The sequence below is a fragment of the Bubalus bubalis genome, chromosome 3, assembly GCF_019923935.1.
Source record: "Bubalus bubalis isolate 160015118507 breed Murrah chromosome 3, NDDB_SH_1, whole genome shotgun sequence".
Classification (NCBI taxonomy): Eukaryota; Metazoa; Chordata; class Mammalia; order Artiodactyla; family Bovidae; genus Bubalus; species Bubalus bubalis.
Window position 1 is genome coordinate 27428253 of NC_059159.1, and position 27008 is coordinate 27455260.

The 27008-nt window shown below is 36.7% G+C and overlaps 1 protein-coding gene across 8 annotated transcripts in view; it reads right to left on the reverse strand.

The window, feature by feature from the left end:
* Positions 1-27008, reverse strand: part of SPAG9 (sperm associated antigen 9) — a 150997-nt gene that overhangs the window by 102386 nt on the left and 21603 nt on the right. For 7 of the 8 annotated variants that reach the window (XM_044939115.2, XM_044939114.2, XM_044939113.2 and 4 more), the window contains exon 2: positions 18133-18253. In XM_044939115.2, the coding sequence (XP_044795050.1) occupies positions 18133-18253 (121 nt within the window). Of the gene's footprint in view, positions 1-9341; positions 9360-18132; positions 18254-27008 lie in introns of those variants that run through there. The other variant, XM_044939116.2, reaches the window with a different exon arrangement.

Genomic DNA, 27008 nt, shown 5'->3' on the forward strand with positions numbered 1-27008 from the left:
ACAAAGAAAGGAAGAAAGAAAAAAAATTTTTTTAACTGTACAAAAATTCTGCAATTTAAGCCACCTAGTCTGTGGGATTTTGCTATGGCAGCCCTAGCAGATTAATAATACAAGAACTAAACATCATTAAGAGAATCATGGAGAGGAGCTTTCATACAAGATGTTTATCAAGTGACCTGGGACAGAGAGCTGGGCTTGCGGCTTATAGAAACAAGTCCTGTTTATAGCAGCTTGCTAACTGATACTGGTTTGGGTTGCTTTGTTGTAATGTACTACTTAATAGCAAGAATGTAGAAATGGAAACATAAAGCCCCAGAATACCACTAATCACCAGGTATTTCCTATACTTAGCTAAATGAGCGTGATCATTATTCAAAATGGCTGAGGCTTATTTACAAAAATTTCTTAAATTCCTATTAATCACTCTGTCCCATTAAAGCATTTTGAATTGTTTCTATTGATAATTACTTAACCTTCCACTCATGGCTTTTTAAGTCATTAAACTTACATTTCACTTATTTTCATTTAGCATCATATTCTTACTTTTGACTCAAAAATAAATTTCAGAAACTATCAACCCAGTCTCTTATCAACCCTTTCACATTATATTTACTAATCTCATAGAAATTGTCTATATATGTATTATTTTTTAGCAACCCTATATGACATAAAACAAGGCATTTAGTATATGCAAACTACACACAGTTACATGTGACTTGCCTCTTGAAGTGAAGTGAAGTGAAAGTCGCTCAGTCATGTCCAACTCTTTGGGACTCCATGGACTGTGCAGTCCATGGAATTCTCCAGGCCAAAATACTGGCATGGGTAGCATTTCCCTTCTCCAGGGGATCTTTCCAACCCAGGGATTGAACCCAGGTCTCCTGCACTGCAGGCAGATTCTTTTCCAGCTGAGCCACAAGGGAAACCCAAGAATATTGGAGTGGGTAGCCTATCCCTTCTTCAGCAGATCTTCCCGACCCAGGAACTGAACTGGGGTCTCCTGCATTTCAGGCAGATTCTTTACCAACTGAGCTATCAGGGACTTGTCTCTTACTCTGTTATTTTTTTAGTAGATTCTATTTTTTAGAGCAGTTTTAGGCTCACAGCAAAACCAAAAGAAAAGTTCAGTTTTCCACATATCCCTACCCCCATACACCCAGAGCTTCCTCTACTATCTACATCCCACACCAGTGTGGTACATATATGACAGTCAATGAACCTACCTGACACATCATAATTACCCAAACCAAAGTTTACCAAAAACCCAAAGTTTACCTTAGGATTAAGTCTTGGTACTGAATATTCTACAAATTTGGACAAATACATAATGACATGTATCCACCATTATGGGGCTTCCCAGGTGGCTCAGTGGTAAAGAATCCACCTGCCAATGCAGGAGACATAAGAGATGCAGGTTTGATCCCTGGGTTGGGAAGATCCCCTGGAGGAGGAAACGGCAACCCACTTTAGTATTCTTCTCTGTAAACTCCCATGGACAAAGGAACCTGGCAGGCTGCAGTCCATGGGGCCACAAAGAGTCAGACACGACTAAGCAACCGAGCGTGCACACATGCACATCCAGCATTATTACAGGTTCATACAGAGTAGTTTCACTGCCTTAAAAATCCTCTATTCATCTCTGCCTTCCTCCCGCCCACCATCCATTTCATCTGTCAAACATTTTAAAGTATGGAGCCTTTTCAGATTGGCTTTTTTTACTCTGTAATATCGATTAGTGGTTCCTCCATGTGTTTTCATGGCTTAATATATCACTGCTTTTCAGCACTGAATAATACTCCACTGTATGGATGCACCACAGTATATTCCTATTATTTTCATAAGTCTACAATCTTAAAATTATAAGCCTTAAATACTCATCATCTCACCTAAGCACAAAAGTTAATTTTCTTAAAATACAAAGATATTTTCAGTTAGTACTGCTGCATATTACAGACTTTTACGCTGACAGATGATTTTCATATTTTCACTGTTTTCAATACAAAATAAATCACAAGTACACTTAAACAAACCTCTCACTCAGCTTTTTGTACAAATCTATTTTACCTGTTACACTATTTAACACAACTATTTTATTTCTTAAGGCAGAAAAAAGATCCAGGGGAAAAGTAGAACATAATCACCTAAAAATGTAAACTGACTGTATTTTTATATCAGCCAATTAGTCTGATACATTCATTATTGTATCCTGATTTTGTCTCTCATCTGTAACTATGCTTTTTAAGAACATTCCATCCAAAAGCTGCAAACACTGTGCAGTCCTCTTTGGGGGAGGGGTTATGATCCATTTCAAATGCACCTCAAACATCCTCCAAAAGAGATCACATGCTAGGCCACAAAACAAGTCTCAATAAATTTAAGAATACTGAAATCATATAAAGCACCTTTTCAGACCACAACACTATAAGACTTGAAATCAACCACATGAAAAAACTACAAAAAATAGACATATAGAAAGTAACATGCTACTAAGCAAGCAATGGGTCAAAGGAAGAAATCAAAGAGGAAGTAAAAAAATACCTTGCAACAAATGAAAATGGAAACAATGTTCCAAAATCTATGGAACACATCAAAAGCAGTTCCAAGAGGGAAATTCAAGAAACAAGAAAAATCTCAGATAAACCATCTAACCTTACACCTGAAGGAGCTAGGAGAAGAATAACAAAACCCAATGTTAACAGAAAGAAGGAAATAATCAAGATTAGAGTGGCAATAAGTGAAATTGAGTTTTAACAAAACAGAAAAAAAATATAAACTTAATAAATCTTTAGTCGAACTCAAGAAAAAAAAGAGGGTCCAAATAAAATCAGAAATGAAAGAGAAGTTACAACAGATTTCACAGAAAGGCAAACAGTCCAAAGTGACTACTACAAACAATTATACACCAACAAATTAGGCAATTTACAAGAAACAGATACATTCCTAGAAACATACAACCTTCCAAGACTAAATCCAGAAAAATTAGGAAATCTGAACAGATTACTAGTAGAGAAATTGAATCAGTAATAAATAAAAAAAGAAAAAATTTCCAACAAACAAAAGGTCAGAAACAGAAGACTACCAGGGGGAATTTTACCAAACATTTAAAGAAGAGTTAATACCTATCCTTCTCAAACTACTATAAAAAATTAAAGAGAAAGGAATGTGTCTAAACCCATGAGGCCAGGGTTACTCTAATACCAAAACAAGACAAAGACACCACACACAAAATATTAAAATTACAGGCCAATATCCCTGATGAACAATAGACGCAAAAATCCCCAACAAAATATTAGCGAACAAAATTCTACAACAAAAGAATCGTGCACAATGCTCAAGTAGGATTTTTCCCAGGGATACAAGGATGGTTCAATACGCGTGAATGCAGTATATCATTCAACAGACCATGTTAACAAAAATCAAGAATAAAAACACATGATCACATAATTCAAAAGATGCAGGAAAAGCTTGACAAAATTCATCCAGTTATGATAAAAAGAAAACCTCTCAACAAAATGGGAACAGAGGAAATGTACCTCAACTAAACAATGGCCACATATGACAAAGTCACAGCTAACATCATCAGTTCAGTTCAGTTGCTCAGTCATGTGCGACTCTGTGACCCCATGGACTGCAGCACACCAGGCTTCCCTGCCTATCACCAATGCCCAGAGCTTACTCAAACTCATGTCCATTCAGAAGGTGATGCCATCCAACCATCTCATCCTCTCTCGTCCCCTTCTTCTCCCACCTTCAATCTTTCTTAGCATCAGGGTCTTTTTCAATGAGTCAGTTCTTCACATCAGGAGGCCAAAGTATTGGAGTATCAGCTTCAGTCCTTCCAATGAATATTCAGGACTGATTTCCTTAAAATTGACTGGTTGGATCTCCTTGCTAACATCATACTCAACAGTAAAAACCTAAAGCTTTTCCTCTGAGATCAGGAACAAGACAAGAACATCCATTCTTACCTTTTTTTTTTTTTTTTTTTTTTTTTTTGGAGGGGGGGGGCTGTGCTGTGCAACATGCAGGATCCTAGTTTCCTGATCAGGGATCAAACCTGTGCCCCTTGCAGTGGAAGCAGAGTCTTAAACACTGGACTGCCAGGAAGTCAGTCCCTACTTTCACCATTTTTATTCAACATAGTACTGGAAGTCCTGGCCACAAATCAGACAAGAAATAAAAGGCATTCAAACTGGAAAAGAAGTAAAACTATAGCTATTTGCAGATGGCACAATACTATACATAGAAGAAAGACTCTACCACAAAACTATGAGAATAAATGAATTCAGTAAAGCTGCATGACACAAAACTAATATACAGGAATCTGTTGCATTTCTATACACTAACAGTGAACTATTAGAAGGAGAAATTCAGGAAACAATCCTATCAAAAAGAATAAAATATCTAGGGACAAATATAACCAAGGAAGTGAAAGACTGGTACTCTAAACACTATCATGGGCTAGAAGAATTAGTATGGTTAAAATTCCACACCATCCAAAGCATCTACAAATTCAATTCAATCTCTATCAAAATACCCATAGTGTTTTTCACATGCATGCATGCTCAGTCATGTCCGACTCTTTGTGACCCCATGGACTGTAGCCTGCCAGGCTCCTCTGTCCATGGGATTTTCCAGGCAAGAATACGTATGTGAGTTGCCATTTTCTACTCTCCAGGAGATCTTCCCAACCCAGGAATTGAACCCAAGTTTCCTGTATCTCCTGTACTGCAGGCAGATTCTTTACCTGTTGAGCAGTCTAGAACAAATAATCCTAAAGTTTTTATGGAACCACAGAAAATCTCAAAGAACCAAAGCAATCTTGACAAAGAACAACACTAAGGTAAAATGGTCCCTGATTTCAAACTATAAAACAAAGCTACAGTAATGAAAACAGTATGGTACTGACACAAAAACAAACACATATATCAATGGAACAGAATAAGAAATGCATCAATACTTACACGGTTAATTACTCTTATGATAAAGGAGGCAAGAATATACACTGGGAGAAAGACAGTCTCTTCAATAAATAACACTGGGAAAACTGGACAGCTACATGTAAAAGAATGAAACTGGACCATTTTCTTACCTCATATACAAAAATAAACTCAAAACAGACTAAAGACTAAAATGTAAAACCTGAAACCACAAAACTCCTAGAAGAAAACATAAGCAATATGCACTTTGACATTGGTCTTAGTAATTTTTTTTTTTTTGATCTATCTCTTCAGGCAAAGGCAATAAAAGCACGAATAAATGAGTAAGGATATATCCAACTAAAAAACTTATGTAGAGCAAACGAAGCCATCAACAAAACAAAAAGGTAAGCTACTAGATGGAAGAAGATATCTGCAAATGATATGTTGGATAGGGGTTAATATCCAAAACATAACACAACTATTAAAAAAAATAAACAATCTGATTAAAAAATGAGCAGAAGATGCGAACATTTTTCCAAAGAAGACATATTGATGGCCAGCAAGCTTATGAAAAGATGCTCATCATCACCAATTATCACAGAAACGCAAGTCAAAACCACTATGAGACATCATCTCATACCCGTGAGAATGACTCTTATCAAAAAGACAAGAAATAACAAGTACTGGAAAGAATGTGGAGAAAAGAGAACACTTGTGCACTATTGGTGGGAATGTTAAATTGCTACAGCCACTATAGAAAACAGAATGGAGATTCCTTAAAAAATAAAAAACAGAACCACCATACGATCCAGGAATTCACTTCTGGGTATTTATCCAAAGAAAATAAAAACACTAATTCAAAAATCTATATGTACCACAGCAACCTTATATACAATAGCTAAGATACAGAAGCAACCTAAGTGTCCATTGACAGATTAATGGATAAAGAAGATATGGAGGCTTCCCTGGGGGCTCAATCGTAAAGAATCTGCCTGCCAATGCAAGAGACACAGATTCGATTCTTGGTCCAGAAAGATATCACACACCGAAGAACAACTAAGCCCATGCACCACAACTACTGAGCCTGTGCTCCAGAGCCTGTGCTCGGGAGCTATAACTACTGAGCCTATGTGCTACAATTACCGAAGCCCACACACCCTAGGGTCCGTGCTCCACAACAAGAGAAGTCACCACAGAAAGGAGCCTGTGCACCATAACTAGAGAATAGCCTTTACTCCCCACAATTAGAACAAAGCCCACACAGCAATAAAGATGCAGCACAGCCATAAATAAAACTTTTTTTTAAAAAGATGTGATTTTATATACACACACACACACACACAGTGGAATATTGTTCAGCCATAGAAAAAATGAAATCTTGCCCTTTCAGATAACATGCATGAACCTGAGAGAGTATTACCCTAAGTGAAACAGACAAAGACAAGTATCTGATGATCTCACTTATTTGTGAGATTAAAAAAAGAAATATAACAAAATATATAGACTCAGAGAACAAACTACTGCTTGCCAGAGGGAAGAGATTTTTGTGATATATAAAAATTATCAAATCATTATGTTGTAACTAATGTAATATTTTAAGTCAATTATACTTCAAAATAAATAAAATTAATGAAATGGTAATCAGTTTCTCTACCACTAAGTATCATCCTCCTCTCCACTCCAGTACAACTACTTAAGAGTCTACTTATTTGAGGCACTTAAATTGTTTCTCTAGCCTATTAAAATTAAATAGGTTTTTTCTTTTGTGTAGTTACAACCAGATGTATATCAAAACAAGAACACTAATTTATTACCTGCTACCTTAGACAACCATATTCAAAAGAATATGATTCAAAAGACAGTGCAAATAATAAGATATCTACTTCCCCATTTATGAACTAGTAACTAAACAAGTCAGGATGCCAATGAGAATCTCAAGGAATATCTTCCTTCAACTATACAAAGCTAGGTAGAACTTCAGACAGCCAAGGAAGACTTTTGATTGCTTCTAGTTCTGAGAGTGAGAACCCAACTGTCTGTTTAGCATGATAAACAGACAATTAAAGGTAGGAGGGTAGTCATAAAATATATCCATATGGAATATTATTCACCCTGAAAAAGGAATTAAATAACAATAACACTACAACATAGATGAATTTTATGCTAAGTGAAAGAAACTCATAAAAGACCATATATTATATGATTTCATTTACATGAAATGTACAGAACAGGCAACTTCATAGAGATCACAGTACCATACATACCACAGTACATTACTAGAGGCTAGGGGAAAGCCAGAAGTAATGAGTACTATCAGGTATGGTGCTCCTTTCAGAATGATGAAAATATTCTGGGGAATTAGATATGACGATGGTTGTACAATTTATGATTATACTAAAACCACTGAATTCTATACTCTAAAACGGTGGATTTTATGCTACATAAATTACATTTTTTTAAAGGGGCAAGGAGTGTCATTCAGTTTATCCTTTGCCATAGGTATCAAAAAATTATATCTCAGTTTAATAGTAACTTATTTTTTAAAAAAGGAAAAGTTAGTGAACAAAAAAGAAAATCTCAACACTTAGTGTTTGTTGAATGAATGAATATCCTACAAAGTTTTAAAGTGATAATAAAAATTAAATCAAAGTAACCCTGAAGTTATTAAAAAATCAGATGAGGGTACAAATCATAAATGCTCTATTTTCATTAAAGTTTGCTCACCTTCTCTTCCTCAGCTTACTTACTCACGGTAGAAAGAATAGGCAGGCAGATGGTTGCTTAGCTTTAGGTACATCCCCTCCCTTGCCTCAATACTTGAGCAAAATCGTGTACCATCTACTAAGGCTTTTAGGCTAAAGGAAAGATTAGCCAGATATTATTACCCAATGCAGTTTCTCTTTTTTCATAGGATACAAGGCTAGACTACATATTTCAGCCTCTGTAAGTGAGCTTCTAACTGAGTTATACAGCCAGTAGAAGCAAAAGCTATGTGTGCTACTCCTAGGCCTGGTCCAATAAAAACCTTCCACATACAATCCTCCATGCTCTTTCCCTCTTCCTCCAACTCAATGGAGGTATGACAAACTTGGAGCAAAATTGGAAAGGGTCTGTGTCTCCAAAGGAGCCCCCCATGTATTAGAAACAATCAATTTAAATTTCACATGGGAAAGAATTCCTTGGCAGTCCAAGAGTTAGGACTCAACACTTCCAGTAAAATGGCCCGAGTTTAACCCCTGGTTTGGGTAATATGGCACAGCAAATAAATTTCACATGAACAAAAAATAACATATAACCTCTGAGTCATTATATATGTCTTTTGTGGCTTATTTGCTACAGAAACTAACTAGAGTTGCCTTAATTCATACATTAGCTCACAAACATGCATTAAAAATCTCTTAAAAGGCATTCTAAATTATCAAAGGTGTGTCACCCCATGGTGCTAAAGAATAGTTTATATCTTTGTTATTCTGGATGATTTTCTGAATATTATTTTGGCCATTATTTTCTCCAACCTAACATTTCCAGCAAGTATCCTGACAGAAACTATCTATGGCTTTCTGTATTTCATGTTTTATCTGTACTATGATTGTGAAAATCAATATTATATTTTTAGATATATGAGTTAACCACCAAGATCATATACAAATTAAGAATCTTTCACTCTTTTCTCAACATACTACTTAGATCAACACCACAGCATAGTCAATGGACTTGGTTTTCTCAAGGCCTAAGTCACATGAGATGGTATAGTATTTAAATGAAAAGTACATTTAAATGTTGGGAAGAGCCATATCTTCACAGTCCTGAATGCCATTAAGTAATCAGTAAGGAAATGAAAAGAAAAGTAGAAGGGATGGGAAAGTGGGAAAGAAAGGCCCATCTGGGCAAAGATGGTAGACAACCCCCAAAATCTCAAGTATCATAAAGCTAACCTATACCTATACTGTTGTATCATATCTGAAGATATGAAGAACAATCTTAAACAAGAAAAGATTGTTTCTTGTCTAATAGTTCTCATGTGAATCCAAACTTCAAAATAATCTCAGAAAAAATCCTAAAATCATATCATTTTACTCAATCTAGCCACAAGCTGAGATTAACTTGAAATAAACAAGATTCTGTTCATCCTTCCTATCCCAAAACAACATATAACTAATCTGCCAATTTTTAAGCTGTTAATATTCAATGGGAGATAAAAATAAATCAAGGCATCAAAAAAATAAAAAAACAAAAAGGGGGGAAAAATAAGAGAAGAATCAAAAGACTAATTCAAAATGTTTTCCTCAGAATAGCTAATGAAGATACTTTAGCCTCGTTTTAATTGCTCTTTCTTTCCATTCATCTTTCCAAAGAGCAAGAGGATATGATTAAGGCAGGAAGAGCCACCTGCTCTACCTGCTCAAAATCAGAGCTTACCTCCTTAGATTGATGGCCTTTGCCAAGTTTGGAACACCTTTTCCATCTGTTGTCTTCTGCCCCATCAGACTGCTGATAGGCCTATGGGGGGAAGAAAGAGAAACAGACCTGCTAGAACTCCATATCCAACTCATTATTTGCCTTCTCAAAAGGAATCATTAATTCTTACTATTCAAGGAAGGCAGATAATCCAACTGTTACTTGGCCTCAGAAGACGGACATTGGTCTTTCAGAAGCTTTCCTTGAACAATTTAGCATTAAACGTCTCAACAGGTAAGCAAGAATCAAATGCTCACTTGAGAGGAAACAAATCAGACACAACCACATCAAAACAGCAATTAAAACCTCTGCTCTGCCAATTAAGTCCTTCACCATGTCCCTAACCTTCAACAAAAGATTTTTCAAACAGATATTATATACCACCTAAAGTCTCTTTGTAGGGAGAATCCATGTTTTCCCTCAGCACATATTCCTATGTATCATCTTCATGATCAAGAACTACTTCCTCAGGATCAACCAAAAACAGCAAAAATCTTCCAAATTTATAAAAAACAACTTGGTATCTTCCTTACTCATTTCTTTAGTAAAGAAGAACCAAACCATTCATGCTTATTCTGTTCTCTAAGCTAAATCACCATCAATTCTTTAGCTCTTACTCATAAAATTAATTTTCCATGAAACTTTATTCTAGATATTAATTATGAACTTCAACCTTAAGTTTCTCAATCAACAACACGTCTACAGAAATCAAACACTCCAAATACAGATAAAAAAAACATAAAACAGATCTGAAGGCCACATAGGTATTACCTAATGAAGCAGAAGCAATAAAATGTTAGTATTTGCATAAATACTATCTCGCATATCTTGTGCCAAATTGCTTCCCTCTCATGTACTCTTTAAAAAAAATCGTTATATAAGGCCTATTAAATATACAGATATTCTTAGTATTGCAAAGAACTAGATTCAAGTTAAATTAACTATAAAAAACTTTCTATATAGTAAATTTTATTTTTGTAATTTTTTAAAATCAGGAAATATAAATCTGAAACTTTAAAGCTACCTTAACAAATGTGCTTTCAACAAAAATATAAATCATCATATCTCTTTACATCATTCTAAAAATAATGTAGAAAGGGACTGCCTACTGACAAGATAAAATTAAAACAAAAGTAATTTATTAGAGTATTATTGAAATTCTGAAAGTATTAACATTCTTTGTCAATTACAAAGTACAGTAAAAATGCTGATAAAGCTCTGTATTGGCCTGAAGCTATTTTTGTTTTTTTTTTTTAATAACTTAAAAAATAGTGACAGAAAATATTTAGGTCCTCTCAACTATTAACTTCAGAGAAGGCAATGGCACCCCACTCCAGTACCCTTGCCTGGCAAATCCCATGGACGGAGGAGCCTGGTAGGCTGCAGTCCACAGGGTCGCTAGGAGTCAGACACGACTGAGCGACTTCACTTTCACTTTTTACTTTCCTGCATTGGAGAAGGAAATGACAGCCCACTCCAGTGTTCTTGCCTGGAGAATCCCAGGGACGGGGGACCCTGGTGGGCTGCCGTCTATGGGGTCGCACAGAGTTGGACACGACTGAAGTGACTTAGCATAGCAACTATTAACTTTGGTGTGAAATTATACCTGTTAGCTGAAAAAGATTGTTTTTCTTCTGTGTTGTGAAAATTCTAATTTATCAACCATATCATTAACAGATAGCCCGTACTTTTAAATAATAATTCTCAAATGTGAAGTATGTTTTAAGCCATTTATTCCTTTAAAATTAAAAATATGTTAATGATTTTATTGCCTTCCCACTATGTTCCATCTAATGATGTGCTAATTCTTATGATCAATAAGAAGAGCTCTCTTTCCAGTAACTGTTTCAGGTAAAGACTTGAAGGTATTATATTAGACTAAAATCAATGCCAAACTTGAAAAGCAAATACGGGAGATAGAAGGATAGAAAGGTCAGAGTATAAAACTCTACCGTAAAATGTTTTCAGGTGTCAAAAGCATTTTTCCATTTAATTTTAAAAAGTGGATTTTCATTCAAAGGAAGAAAGGGAAGAATCAAAGTTGCTTAAAATCACTAAATCTTGCCATTTCCTACACAATTCAAGAAAAAAGCATCTCTTTTAAACTTGAGGGCAACAAAATTTTCCCAAGGAAAAAATCAAATAAATAATAAACAGTTCTGTAACAACTCTGGGGGCTAATATGTTGTAAATAAAGATTCAAATTCATAAGTTATAAAAAATTAAATGGAGTTTGCTACTAATTCTTACTTCTCCAATTCTGTACACATTAAAAATGGCCAAATACTACTAAATACCAAAACCCACTAAATGTTCATATTCTCTGACCCACTTCTGTAACTTTGCTCATGTTCTTTGACCTACTTCTGAGCCACCAGGGAAGCCCAACTATATCCTAAGAAAATTACCAAAAGAGGGCAATCCAGGTGTGACAAAAATATTCACTATAATATGAGTTGCTACACTAGGAAAAAATGTCCAGCCAACCAATAGAAATTTTTTTACTTTTTTTTTAATTCATCCTACAATTCATGTATTCCTTCTTTCCAGAAAGGATTTTAGGTATCTTAACAATTCACTATATATGTATAAAATTTGGACCAAGGAAAAAACAATTTAAACACACCATTCAAGTAATATGGCCCAAACCAGTTGTTATGGTTGTACTTCAAAAGTTTATTCTGAATTTCTGAGTAGCCAAAGTAAAAAGCCAAAGTAGCCATTAAATAATTCTCAGAGAAAAGGAGAAAGCCAAGTTCCTCAGGGAAAACAATAATTGTCAATAGATGGTATAGCTTCGGGATGAGGGGTGTGAGCACACATTTAAAAAATAATTATTAAACATTAAATGCATGAACATTCACATTATAGGGGTCCCAAAAGGTAAAAAGAGAGAGAAAGGACCTGAGAAAACATTTGAAGAGATAATAGCTGAAAACTTCCCTAACATGGAAAAAGAAATAATCAACCAAATTCAGGAAGTCCCAGAAAGGATAAACCCAAGAAGGAACACACTGAGACACACAGTAATCAAACTAACAAAAATTAAATATAAAGATAAAATATTAAAAGCAACAAGGGAAAAATGACAAATTACAAGGGAACTCCTATCAGGCTATCAGATGATTTCTCAACAGAAACTCTACAAGCCAGAAGGGAATGGCATGACTTATTTAAAGTGATGAAAGGAAAGAAACTACAACCAAGAATACTCTACCCAGCAAGACTCTCCTTCAGATTTGATGGAGAAAAATCAAAAGCTTTCCAGACAAGCAAAAGTTAACAGAATTCAGCACCACCAAACCAGCTTTACAACAAATGCTAAAGGAACTTCTCTAGGCAGAAAACAAGAGAAGAAAAAGTCCTACCTACAGAAAATAAACCCAGAACAATTAAGAAAATGGTAATAGGATTATACATATCAATAATTACCTTAAATGTAAATGGATTAAATGCACCAATCAAAAGACACAGACTGGCTGAACAGATGAAAACATGTTCATGTACACAATTCCACTTCCCACATCACTCTGCTTGACCCCCCCCAAATTGTATGTAATTATTTTTTATTGTTAGGTTAATCATGTTCCCATTATGACTTGCAATTGCAATTATCTTTCATTTTTTGTCTGGTTATTGATTATGAAAATTGATAAACATCTTTTACTATTGTGATTATGTAACTATTATTCACTTAATACCACTGTATCATGACTGGTCAACAGAATTAGAATTCTATATCCCCAAACTGCCATTTAATAGAAAAACCTGTAATCACTTTTTTTTTATTGAAAGAAGATTTTATTCAATTCCATTAATTCAATCAAGTTACATCTATATACGAGATAACTATGCTAGAGTTCTTGATACAACAATGAGCAGAGAGCTCAGTCTTACCGGATTTGGCCCTTTCTCTAGTCAGACAAGAGCAAAATTTATGGGTCTCAAGATTATTTTTAAAGTATATTCACCATCCCTCCTAGCTTTTGACATTGACATTGACAAATCGATCAGTTGTGCCTGACTCTTTGCAACCCTATGGACTGTAGCCTATCAGGCTCCTCTGTCCATAGGATTTTCCAGGCAAGAGTACTGGAGTGGGTTGCCATTTCCTTCTCCCTGTAATCACTTTTTAAAGTCCAGATATATATCAGAATTATCTTGGAACTTTTTGAAAAATACAAATGCCCAGTTATTGCTTTTTTTTTTTTTTTTTTCAGAGCTCCAGATGTGTTTTTAATGAGCTGCTGCTGCTGCTAAGTCGCTTCAATCGTGTCCGACTCTGTGCGACCCCATAGACGGCAGCTCACCAGGCTCCCCCGTCCCTGGGATTCTCCAGGCAAGAACACTGGAGTGGGTTGCCATTTCCTTCTCCAAGAGCAGCCATATTTAAAAACAACTGGACTATATGAGGATCTTTTATTTTTATCTAGTTTGTTTCACTTTTTCTATTTAATATTCAGTGTTCCCATTTCATTTAGTTTGTTTTCCAATTTCTCCATCTTTCTATTTTCTTTCTCAAGCCTTTATCTAGTGTAGTAGAAAAGCTTTTGTATACATATATCTTTAAAAATATGCATAATACATATATATATTAGAAAACTTACAAATTTTTGCCTAACTAAAAAATTTGTGACATTTTGATTCCACTTGTTTGACTTAGTATGAATAGAATGTTAGATTTCTAATTAAAAAAAAATAGATACAAACAAGCAACAAAGGTTTACTATATAGCACTGGGAATTATAGTCAAGATTTTGTAATAACCTATAATGGAAAATAATTTCAAAAATAACATATGTGTATATATATAACTGAATCACACACAAACACACAAAAGAATTCTACTTTTTGAAATTTACTAGTTCTTCCTTTCTGTCAGTTTTTCTAAGTGTCCTATGGATGTCTAATAATGTATGAGATATAAAATTTTAAATATATTTGTGTAGGATATGTATTAATTAAATATAAATCTATTATACTTAAATTATTAACATCATTCAATATGCTCTATTCTTATTTTTTCTGCATTTGATAAAATATTCTCAAATGCTAATATGTCTCACTATAATTATTTTTTCTGATTTCTGCTTTATGTATCTTTCTTGTTAAGGTGTCTAATGGTTTATGATGTCTATCTTCTTTGTGAATATTACCTTTTGCCATTAAAAATATTCGTTTCATTTAAAATAAATTTTTAAAAATAATGACTAAAGATTATACAATAAGGAAAATACTTATGATAATGTTAAAGATAAAAAATTATGTACACACTATGTAGTGATATAAAAGCATGATACATATGGAAAGGTGAGATGGTCATACACATAACCTTTTTTCCCCACAAAATTATGATTTCCTTTACTGCAATGACCATATCATGCTGTTCTGTGCCAAAACATACCTAGGGGCTAAATGCTAGGCAGACAGTAGTAGTTTAATATTTTTTAACTTACTAAACTGTCTGTACTTACTTGACTTAATCAAGATAGTATTTGGTTTATAAAAATAGAAATAATCAGTATATAACAGAAATAATACAAAAAGTATTTTCTGATGAATAATTCATTGCTACCACTATCAATGGCAAGGTTGACTGTAGACACCTTTCATAGCTGAAGAGCACCAAAAAGGCCTTAATCCACAACTTCCTTATACCACTCCATATATATTTCAAATTCTTCCTTAAGGCTCACAAGATGTTAACTACCAAGAAGTGTTACTATTATTCTCAAATAAAACAATATGCGTCCTTTTAAAAAATGCTTTATTCATGTTTGAAAAGCCAGAATATTTCTTAGGTAGTTCAAATTTTTTATAAGAGAGCAACCAGAAATCTCCAAAATCAAACATGACCATAAAATTATAACAAAATTTTTGTATCATCAAAAATTTAAAAATCACACCACAAAAACCTGATAGATTCCATAGTATTAAAAGTTGTCAAGTATGTCCTTTAATTCAGTTCCTATTTCTTGACTTTTTCTTGCTTCTCAAATAGCAAGTAACTACATAAAAATTTCCCCTTTTAATGTAAGTAGTAGTCTGAAAGCAGAACTTGGACTTTCACTGAGACTGCTTTTTACAAGGGGTATGTGCCCTCAAACACATCAATCAAAACTGACAGTCTTTTAAAGTTAAAGACTCTAACATATTTATAAAAACAAGCATGGAAATTGGATGATATTGTTATCATATGGACTCAAAATATAGTACAGAAAAAACTGATCCATCCTTCCTCTCTATAGGTATCATCATCAGTAATTTCTTTGGCCTTAAATGCTTAAATATAGATGTTCAGAACACTAAAAAACACATTTAAAAAAAAGATGTTGGGTTACACTGACTCTAATAAAAATCACTACCCAGTCTTAAAATATAAAATAGAATTAAGATTAAAGTCCAGATATTATGTATCCTATTATACAAAAAAGAATTTATATACTCTGACATCATCCATTTATACGTTTCCATCTTTTTACAAAACATTTTCCCAGTCCCAGTTTTCCCGTAAGATGAAGCACTGAAGATACTTAAAAATTACCTCTTACCACCAACTTTGTTAAAAAACAAAGGGGCTTTGATTCATATTGGAGACCTGGGGAAGCAAAAACTAGAGCAGTAAAATGAAAAAGGTCAAACTATGCTTCCCTACCTACAATTTTTTTCAGATGTTTAAAATGTGGTAAAATAAAAGAAAAATTTTAGATATTCTTAGATTTCATATCATACTCACTTAGAGAAAAATAGAAGAGAGAGGAAAACAAGTAGATGGAAAAGATTCCGAAGTATCAAAGGAGAAGGGAGCAAGTTCCAAAGCATTCATAAAAGGAGGCTCATGATAGCCTTAACTCATGGACCAAGAGATTATTAGTTTTGCACTTGAATGGTTAATTTTGATTAACCACAGTTTTAAGTTCTTTAACTGTTATTTAGACAAGATTTATTTCTAATTGGAAGAGCAGGAAAAAAGCGGAGGATGACAGATATCCAGGGGGAGAAATTCTTAGAATATTATATTAATAACAAAAATAAAGTTTTCCGATCAAATTTAGCTCAAGACCACATCCAATATTTGGTGAATAATTTACTCATCCCTTTCATAAAGAATTGTCAATTATTTTTAAGTGACACTGTATTTTTAAAAATTGTTGTTCAGTCACCCAATTGTGTCTGACTCTTTGTGACCCCATGGACTGCAGCACAACAGGCCTCCCTGTCCCTCACCATCTCCCAAGTTCATGTCCATTGCCCAAGTTCATGTCCATCGCATGGTAACCATGGTAACCAGTACAGTACTTTTGAGAGAGAAATGAGGGAATGGATACCAAAGAATATGACAATTCCAAAAAAGGTAGGTATGACTTACTAGACTGGATAAAATATTAATTTTTAAAGCTACTGTTATTGCTTCTTGGCCTTTTGGCTAAGATCAAGTGTAAAAGCTACTGTTATCAAGTATAAGGTAATTCTTCCTTTAATAATTTCCTATCACAGAAGCAGCTTATTTAATGCATCAAAAGATTCTAGATAGGGTGTTCCTTTCAAAGTCAAAAGAAAATTTTCTTACACAAAACCTGATACTCCTCAGAAGTTAAGAGGAAAATGTACAGGTAAAAGAGTGAGAGGGTTGTTCTGTCGCAACTGTAGCTTTAGTGTTTTGTTCTAAAATATGTCTCTGATATGAAAACACAATCAAGTTAGTTAACAAAGGAACAGTACAGCACTCAAGGTATCTACAAGCCTAAAAAACATGACACATCACTCACTCTGTCTCATTTTGGTTGTCTTCCATTACCAAATATCCATTGGCTCCCTTCTATGACATCTGCTAAATAGCCATGTGAGTTCTCCTTGAATTCTAAAATGCTAAAAACGCAAAATCCCAATGATTCTAAGTTTAGCTCTACTGAACTCTTCCAGAGTCCTAAAAGCAGCAGTTATTACACACATTCTAAGCCTGATGAAAGTTATTCTTCATAAATGCCAGTCCTTTTACAGCAGTGTCACTATGTGACCATAAAGGGTGATGTGGGAAGAGTAACAGCTGGGCATCTCTTGTTCCCTAGAATTCTACAAGTCTACCATTCTGGGAGAAAAAACTGGAGAGCAACCTGCCTGAATTAAACATGAAAATATGCCATGATGTTTCTTTTTTGAATTTTGACTTAATTAGGTCCACTTTCATTAGCCAAAAGGGGGAACTTGTCTATAGAATTACAAACAATCATTATTTTTGAATCAAGAATATATGAAATTATATTAAAAATAAAATGATTTTGAAAAATGACATTCTGTAGCCCTAAATGCCCTCAGTTTTCCATTAGAGAGGAATGAAAGAGAATTCAGTAATTTTTTATACATACTCCAAAGCTAGAGTTTCTCTTAATTTTTAAATTTCAAAGCAATACAGAAACCAATGGAACTTTGTGTTGCTGATTAAAATTTGAAGAAATGATCCACATGTACACACTCCAGAATCCTGTATAATGGATACAGTATAATGTTAACTACTGTTCAATGTAAACTACAAACAAAACCCAAGCGGTAAAGTGAAGAAGAGAGTCCTATAGGTATCTGACTTGGGTCATTCCTGCAGACATGGGTACAACATGAAAATGTGAACAAAAAATACTAAAACTAGATCTCAGATCTCTCTCTTGAGTCTGGGGTGACAATTCCAAGCATATATTTGGAATCCTAGTCAAATATCAGGATGAGTCATTCCACTCTTTTAACATATTTTACTTACTCTGGTCAGCATAGTTTTTGGCCTTGAGTTCAAGTTGTCTTGTTTGAGATTCTAAAGATTCCACTCTGGTCTGTAAATCTTTTTTTTCTTGTTCTTGAGAGTCTTCAAATTCAATAAATTTCTAATAAAGAAGAAAAAATATATTTTCATTAGATAAATGAAACTTATTAACATTATAAACTCCCATGTTTCTTGGTATCAAGAATCACAATTAGGCATTAACTACTCAAAACAGTCTCATGTGAAGGTCTAGGGGACTTTCCTGACAGTGCAGTGGTTGAGATTCTGTACATCTACTAAGGAGCATGGGCTTGATCCCTGGTCAGGGGAACTCAGATCCTACATGCCTCACAGCATGGCCCCCAAAATTTTTTTAATTAAGGTTTAAAAATCTCTAAATATAGACGGGAAAAGATGACAAAATAATGTTTATGAAAATGTATCTACTTCATTATAATATGCATTTCAAAGAAAATATATAAATCTTTTAACTTAGCCTATAACATGTAAAATAGAAAAGTATAGAATAATGAAATATCAATATATATTAAATGATTCTCTGAATAATGAACAGTCTTCTAAATTACCTGAATCACATGCTAGCACGTGCTAGAAATATCTCAATTAATCAAATTTACTAAAATCACTCTCCGTAAGGAGTTATCAATAAAACTCTCTTCATCTTGTTTTACGAATTGTTTTATCTGCATCATCTGGCAACTGACTACTCATTTCTCCTTAAAAAAATTTTCCCCCAATTTGATCTTTTCCTTGTTTTCCTCCCACTTTGCTGGTTGCTCCTTCTTGGTCTTCATTCCTCCTCTTGTCCCCACTTTCTTAACACCAGTAAGCTCAGTCCCTGCACAACTCTTTTTCTTCGCTGTTTCTTCTTATTACCTAGTGACCATAATGTTAAATGCTAAATGAATGCTAACAACCTCCAAATTTCTAACTCAGTCTCTAGCCCAGATCTGAATTCTAGATTTGCAATTTTCAAATGCCCACTGGACAACTTTATCTGAATGTCTAATAAGAGTCTTAGGGCTTCCCTAGTGGTCTAGTGGATAAGAATCCAACTGCCAATGCCAGGGTTCAAGCCCTGCTCCAGGAAGATCTCATATGCTGCAGAGTTAACTATGCCCAGTGTCCTAACGCCCTCAAACCACAACTACTGAGGGCTCCTTAGAGCTGGTGCTTCACAAGAGAAGCCACCGCAATGAGAGAAACTCATTCACTGCAGCTACAGATAGCTCCCTCTCTCCACAACTGGAGAAAGCCTGCATGTAGCAATGAAGACCCAATGCGGCCAAAAATAAATAAATAATTAAAGAAAAAAAAAAAAAGGAACTTTAAACTTAACATGTCAAAGCTTGCTCCTCCTGGTCTTACCTAGCTCACTAATTTACCATGGTCAATTGCTCAGGCTCAAAATTCTACTTCAATCCAATCCACTGGCAGATCTACCTTCAGATTTGACCACTTATCATCTTCACCACCATCCTGCTCTGTGCCACTGTTGTCCATTGCCTGGATAAGTGCAGCAGCAGTATTTTCCAAACTGGCCTCCTACTTCCACCTGTGCCCCTTTACAATGCATTTTCCACACAGTAGTTAGGGTGACCCTTTTAAAAAAATCACATCAGTGTACGCCTATGCTGAAAATACTCTGATTTCATTCTCCCAAAGTCCTTAACCATAGCCTCCACAGGACCAACATAATCAATCATCCTCTTACTTATCTGACATCATCCTCTAATACTCTCCCTTCAGATATTTAAATGTCTCATTCTGCCCTCACCTCCTTAATATCTTTGTTCAAATGTTAGCTTCTTACTAAGACTTTCTTTATTCATCATATTTAAAACTGCAACACCCACTCACTACTTCTCTTGTTTCTTCTTCTATTGCACTTATCCTCATCTAAAGCACTATCAGTTCAGTTCAGTAACTAAGTCACATCCGACACATTGCAACCCCATGGGCAGCAGCACGCCAGGCTTCCCGGTCCATCACCAACTCCTGGAGTTTACTCAAACTCATGTCCATTGAGTTGCTGATGCCATCAAACCACCTCATCCTCTGTCACCCCCTTTTCTACCACCTTCAATCTTTCCCAGCATCAGGGTCTTTTCAAATGAATCAGTTCTTCGCATCAGGTGGCCAAAGTATTGGAGTTTCAGCTTCAGCATCAGTCCTTCCAATGAATTTTCAGGACTGATTTCCTTTAGGATGGACTGGTTGGATCTCTTGATGTCCAAGAGACTCTCAAGAGTCTTCTCCAACACCACAGTTCAAAAGCATCAATTCTTTGGCGCTCAGCTTTCTTTATAGTCCAACTCTCACATTCATACATAACTACTGGAAAAACCATAGTTTTGACTAGACAGACTTTTGTTGGCAAAGTAATGACACTGCTTTTTAATATGCTGTCTAGGTTGGTCATAGCTTTGCTTCCAAAGAGCAATTTTATGGCTGCAGTCACCATCTGTAGTGATTTTGGAGCTCAAAATATAGTCTGTCACTGCTTCCATTGTTTCCCCATCTATTTGGCATGAAGTGATGGAACTGGGTGCCATGATCTTAGTTTTTTGAATGTGGAGTTTTACGCCAACTTTTTCACTCTCCTCTTTCACTTTCATCAAGAGGTTCTTTAGCTTTTCTTCACTTTCTACCATAAGGGTGGTGTCATCTGCGTATCTGAGGTTATAGATATTACTCCTGGAAATCTTGATTCCAGCTAGTGCTTCATCCAGCCCGGAATTTTGCATGATGTATTCTGCACGTAAGTTAAATAAGCATGGTGACAATATGCAACCTTGACGTGCTCCTTTCCCTATTTGGAACCAGTCTGTAGTTCCATGTCTGGTTCTAACTGTTGCTTCTTGACCTGCATACAGATTTCTCAAGAGGTAGGTCAGTTGGTCTGGTATTCCCATCTCTTCAAGAATTTTCCACAGTTTGTTGTGATCCACACAGTCAAAGGCTTTGGCATAGTCAATAAAGCAGAAGTAGATGTTTTTCTGGAACTCTCTTGCTTTTTTCATGATCCAATGGATGTTGGCAATTTGATCTTTGGTTCCTCTGCCTTTTCTAAATCCAGCTTGAACATCTGGAAGTTCACAGTTCACATACTGTTGAAGCCTGGTTTGGAGGATTTTGAGCATTACTTTGCTAGCGTGTGAGATGAGTGCAATTGTGCAGTACTTTGAGGATTCTTTGGCATTGCCTTTCTTTGGGATTAGACTGAAAACTGACCTTTTCCAGTCCTGTGGCCACAGCTCAGTTTTCCAAATTTGCTTGCATATTGAGTGCAGCACTTCCACAGCATCATCTTTTAGATTTGAAATAGTTCAACTGGAATTCCATCACCTCCTCTAGCTTTATTCGTGGTGATGCTTCCTAAGGCCCACTTGACTTCACATTCCAGGATGTCTGGCTCTAGGTGAGTGATCACACCATCATGGTTATCTGGGTCATGAAGATCTTTTTTGTATAGTTCTTCTCTGTATTCTTGCCACCTCTTCTTAATAGCCTCTGCTTCTGTTAGGTCCACACCATTTCTGTCCTTTATTGAGCCCATCTTTGCATGAAGTGTTCCCTTGGTATCTCTAATTTTCTTGAAGAGATCTCTAGTTTTTCCCATTCTATTGCTTTCCTCTATTTCTTTGCATTGATCACTAACTAGTAAGGCTTTCTCATCTCTCCTTCCTATTCTTTGGAACTCTGCATTCAAATGGGTATATCTTTCCTTTTCTCCTTTGCCTTTAGTTATTTGCCTCAGCTATTTGTAAGCCCTCCTCAGACAACCATTTTGCCTTTTTGCATTTCTTTTTCTTGGGGATGGTCTTGATCACTGTCTCCTGTACAGTGTCACGAACCTCCGTCCATAGTTCTTCAGGCACTCTGTCTATCAGATCTAATCCCTTTCTATCACTTTCACTGTATAATCATAAGGGATTTGGTTTAGGTCATACCTGAAAGGTCTAGTGGTTTTCCCTACTTTCTTCAATTTAAGTCTGAATTTGGCAATAAGGAGTTCATGATCTGAGCCACAGTCAGCTCCTGGTCTTGTTTTTGCTGACTATATAGAGCTTCTCCATTTTTGGCTGCAAAGAATATAATCAATCTGATTTCAGTATTGACCATCTGGTGATGTGCATGTGTAGAGTCGTCTCTTGTGTTGTTGGAAGAGGGTGATTGCTATGACCAGTGCATTCTCTTGGCAGAACTCTGTTAGCCTTTGTCCTGCTTCGTTCTGTACTTCAAGGCCAAATTTGCTTGTTACTCCAGATATCTCTTAACCTTCTACTTTTGCATTCCAGTCCCCTATAATGAAAAGGACATCGTTTTTGGACGTGAGTTCTAGAAGGTCTTGTAGGTCTTCATGGAACCGTCCAACTTTAGCTTCTTCAGCATTGCCTTAGAAATGAATCGCGATCATTCTGTCATTTTTGAGACTGCACCCAAGTACTGCATTTCAGACTCTTCTGTTGACTATGAGCTACTCCATTTCTTCTAAGAGATTTTTGCCCACAGTAGTAGATATAATGGTTATCTGAGTTAAATTCACCCATTCCAGTCCATTTTCACTCACTGATTCCTAAAATGTTGATGTTCACTCTTGCCATCTCCTGTTTGACCATCTCCAATTTATCCTGATTCATGGACCTAACATTTCAGGTTCCTATACAATATTGTTCTTTACAGCATCAGACTTTACTTCAATCACCAGTCACATCCACAACTGGGCGCTATTTTTGCTTTAACTCTACCTCTTCATTCTTTCTGGAGTTACTTCTTTACTGATCTCCCGCAGCATATTGGGCACCTACAGACCTAGGGAGTTCATCTTTCAGTGTCCTATCTTTTTGCCTTTTGATACTGTTCATGGGGTTCTCAAGGCAAGAAAACTGAAGTAGTTTGCCATTCCCTTCTCCAGTGGACCAGGTTCTGTCAGAACTCTCTACCATGACCCATCTGTTTTGGGTGGCCCTACAAGGCATGGCTCATGGTTTCATGAAATTAGACAAGGCTGTGGTCCATGTGATCAGTTTGGTTAGTTTTCTGTGACTGTGGTTTTCATCCTGTCTGCCATCTGATGGATAAGGATAAGAGGTTTATGGAAGCTTCCTGATGGTAGAGACTGACTGTGGGGAAACTGGGTCTTGTTCTGATGGGCAGGGACATGCTCAGTAAATCTTCAATCCAATTTTCTGTTGATGGGCGGGGCTGTGTTCCCTCCCTATTGTTTGACCTGAGGCCAAACTATGGTTTGGCCTCCTTCATGCCCTTATCTTCATTACCTCCAATGTAAGGAGTCACTCCGTGCCCCGACCCTGCACCAGGCCACCAACAGCCCATGCCTCTGCTGGAGACTCCAGGACACTCACGGGCAAGTCTGGGTCAGTCTTGTGGAGGTCACTGCTCCTTTTTCCTGGATTCTGGTGCACACAAGGTTTTGTTTGTACCCTCCAAAAGCCCATTTCCCCATTCCTGTGTAAGTTCTGGCGGCTCTATGGTGGGGTTAATGGCAACCTCCTCCAAGAGGGCTTATGCCATACCCAGGTCTGCTGCACCCAGAGCCCCTGCCCCTGCAGCAGGTCACTGCTGACCCGTACCTCTGCAAAAGACACTCAAACACAGTTCTGGCTCAGTCTCTGTGGGGTCTCTGGTTCCTATATATTTCAGTAATTTATCTTATTTATTACTTGCCTTGCCTCGCTAGAATGTAGGTTTCATGAGGGCAGGGATTTGTTTTGTTTGCTGTTGTATTTCAGAGAAGGCAATGGCACCCCACTCCAGTACCCTTGCCTGGAAAATCCCATGGACGGAGGAGCCTGGTAGGCTGCAATCCATGCGGTCGCTAAGAGTCGGACACGACTGAGCAACTTCACTTTCACCTTTCACTTTCATGCATTGGAGAAGGAAATGGCAACCCACTCCAGTGTTCTTGCCTGGAGAATCCCAGGGACAGGGGAGCCTGGTGGGCTGCCGTCTATGGGGTTGCACAGAGTCGGACACGACTGAAGTGACTTAGCAGCAGCAGCAGAAGCTGTTCTATTTCCAGTGCAAAGAATGACCATGGTGCATAACAGGTGCTCAAATATTTGTTAAACAAATGAATAAATGAAAAATTTTTCAGAGTAAAAAAACTAAAACTCATATAGAAAAATGTATAGTTCACAAATAAACTTGTTGTTGTAGTTCAGTTGCTATGTCCAATTCTGCAACCCCATGGACTTCCTTGTCCTTCACTATCGCCCAGTTTGCTGAGATTCATGTCCATTGAGTTGTTGATGCTATCTAACCATCTCATCCTCTGCCACCCTCTTCTCCTTTCTCCTTCAATCTTTCCCAGCATTAGGTCTTTTCCAATGAGTTGGCTCTTCTCATCAGGTGGCCAAAATTCAGCTTCACCATCAGTCCTTCCAATGAATGTACAGGGTTGATTCTGTTAGGAAATAAATATCACTAAATACACTCTAGTTTTAATATGAAATTTGCTATTACCTACTTCATCTATCCTGAAACTTTTTAATCACTGTAGTAGACATTCTGCACACACTATCTTCCTTTGAAGAACTTTTCCCCAGTTTCATGCTAAATCTATTCAGCTCCTGCAATTTGCCTAGTGAGGACTCCACCTCCCTAGGTCTGGGCATACAACCTGAACCAGACTGATCAGAGTGCTCTCTCTGGGACATGTGCTAGTTTTTGGAAAGAATTATACCTCTTCTCAGCTGAAGAGACATCCTTTTCAGCAGACGGAAAGGGCATGCCTCAAAACAAAATCAACGTAAAAGAAAACAAAGAACATGCGGCAGGGGCAGCAAGGAACCCTAATTAGAAATACTATTTGAGTCTTAGATTCAATATTTCCTGGAGCCAGCATTTCCCAATTGCTTTATTTTTTCAGTTATATTAGCCAATAAATTCTATTTTTATAGACGGAAAAGGAGTACATCAAGGCTGTATATTGTCACCCTGCTTATTTAACTTATATGCAGAGTAAATCAGGAGAAACACTGGGCTGGAAGAAGCACAAGCTAGAATCAAGATTGCCAGGAGAAATATCAATAACCTCAGATATGCAGATGACACCACCCTTATGGCAGAAAGTGAAGAGGAACTCAAAGATGGAGGAGGGGTAGAAGGAGATAACCCTTCCTTTCCCCTGGTATTCAGTAAGCTTCATCCTTTCACCTCTTCTGCCTTGAAAAATGTGCTCTCTCAGGAAGCGCTGATTGCTCAGCCATGTCCAACTCTTTGTGACCCCATGGTCTATAGCCCACCAGGTTCCTCTGTCCATGGAATTCTCCAGGCAGGAAAACTGGAGTGGGTTGCCATTTCCTCCTCCAGGGCATCTTCCTCATCCAGGGATTGAACCCGGCTCTCCTGCATTACAGACAGATTCTTTACCATCTGAGCCACCAGAGAAGCCAGGGAAGCTCTTGCAGGAAATGAAATGACAGACTCATCCACACTGAGGTTTACATGGTGGATAGGGCTTCACTGCTAACTGCTCTTGGGGCATTTAAGTTTAAATGGTGTGAAATCTAAGAGCTGAACCAGGAAAACTGAACTTTATACACCAGAAAGTAGACTGTGCTTTCTCAGAGTGCACATCCTTGGGGTTCACCCATATGGCCTCACTTCTCACAGCCTCATAGCTGGATGAGCCCCATCTCCTTTTTAGGATGCTTTCCCTATGTTCTGCAAACCACAGCTTCTGGGGGTCCACACCATCTCTTGGTTGTAAGGCTGTTTGATTCTTTGTCCAAGGAGGAGACAATTACAATGTTTTGCCCCAAAGCTCCCACCCGTCCCACCTGGGAGGGCTGGCTGGGCTGGTGTCCCTTTGGTGGCCAGTTGCTCTTGGATCTCCAGATGAAAGCTCCAGGCCATGCCACTGATCTGAACCAGAACAACATTAACAAGAATAGAATAATAGAATTTATTTTAAATACCAAGGCAAACTACCTATGAGGTATTCAAGTGCACCATATGGAATATTTATTTGTAAAGGTGTCTCATTATTTGGAATCTAACTGGTACAACCAACATCAAAGTTAGCAATGTGGATCAAAGTCCTCAGAGAATGAATGAAAAAAGTGTTACTTTTACCATACTTTAAGAGCTTTGATATATTACCTCATCTATAGTGTGATCCTACAATTATAAACTGGAGGAAAAGTAGATGGGCAAAAGCAAAGCTTTGGAGGCCTATATTAAAATGGCTGTTTAACAGTAATGGGATTTAGGATGACTTTATCTTTTCTCAATAGCCTTATTCTTAAGTAGTCTTCAGACTTCCCTGGCAGTCCAGTGGTTAAGACTTCCCACTTCCAATGCAGGAGGTTCTGGTTCTATCCCTGTTCAGGGAACTAAGATCACATATAGGGTTAGTGAAGCCAACGACAAAAAAAGAAGTAAGTCTAAAGATGCTGAGTTTTTTGTTTTTGCAATAAACATGTAAAATTAATACAGGAAAGGGGGAAATGCAATCTGTAGGCCTATACCCCTTTAAAGGTGGCTCAAGAGCTAAGGATGAACCTTGATTCACTTGCATTTCATCTCAGAAAAAGCTTGATATATCAAGCATTCATTAATATTATCATTTATCTGACCAAAAATTTTTGTTTTTTTTTCCTAATGTGGCTGCATGTGGTCTTAATTACAGCATGCAGGATCTTAGTTCCCTGATCAGGGATTGAACCCATGTGCACTGAATTGGGAATGTGGAGCCTTAACCACTGGACAATCAGGGAAGTTTCCAAGAGCATTTTTTGAAATGCAGTTAATCAAAAAAATCTGAAATGGAATACTGAAACAGAGGGAAATCAATGTGAAGGGATAATTCATTTTTAATTATATAC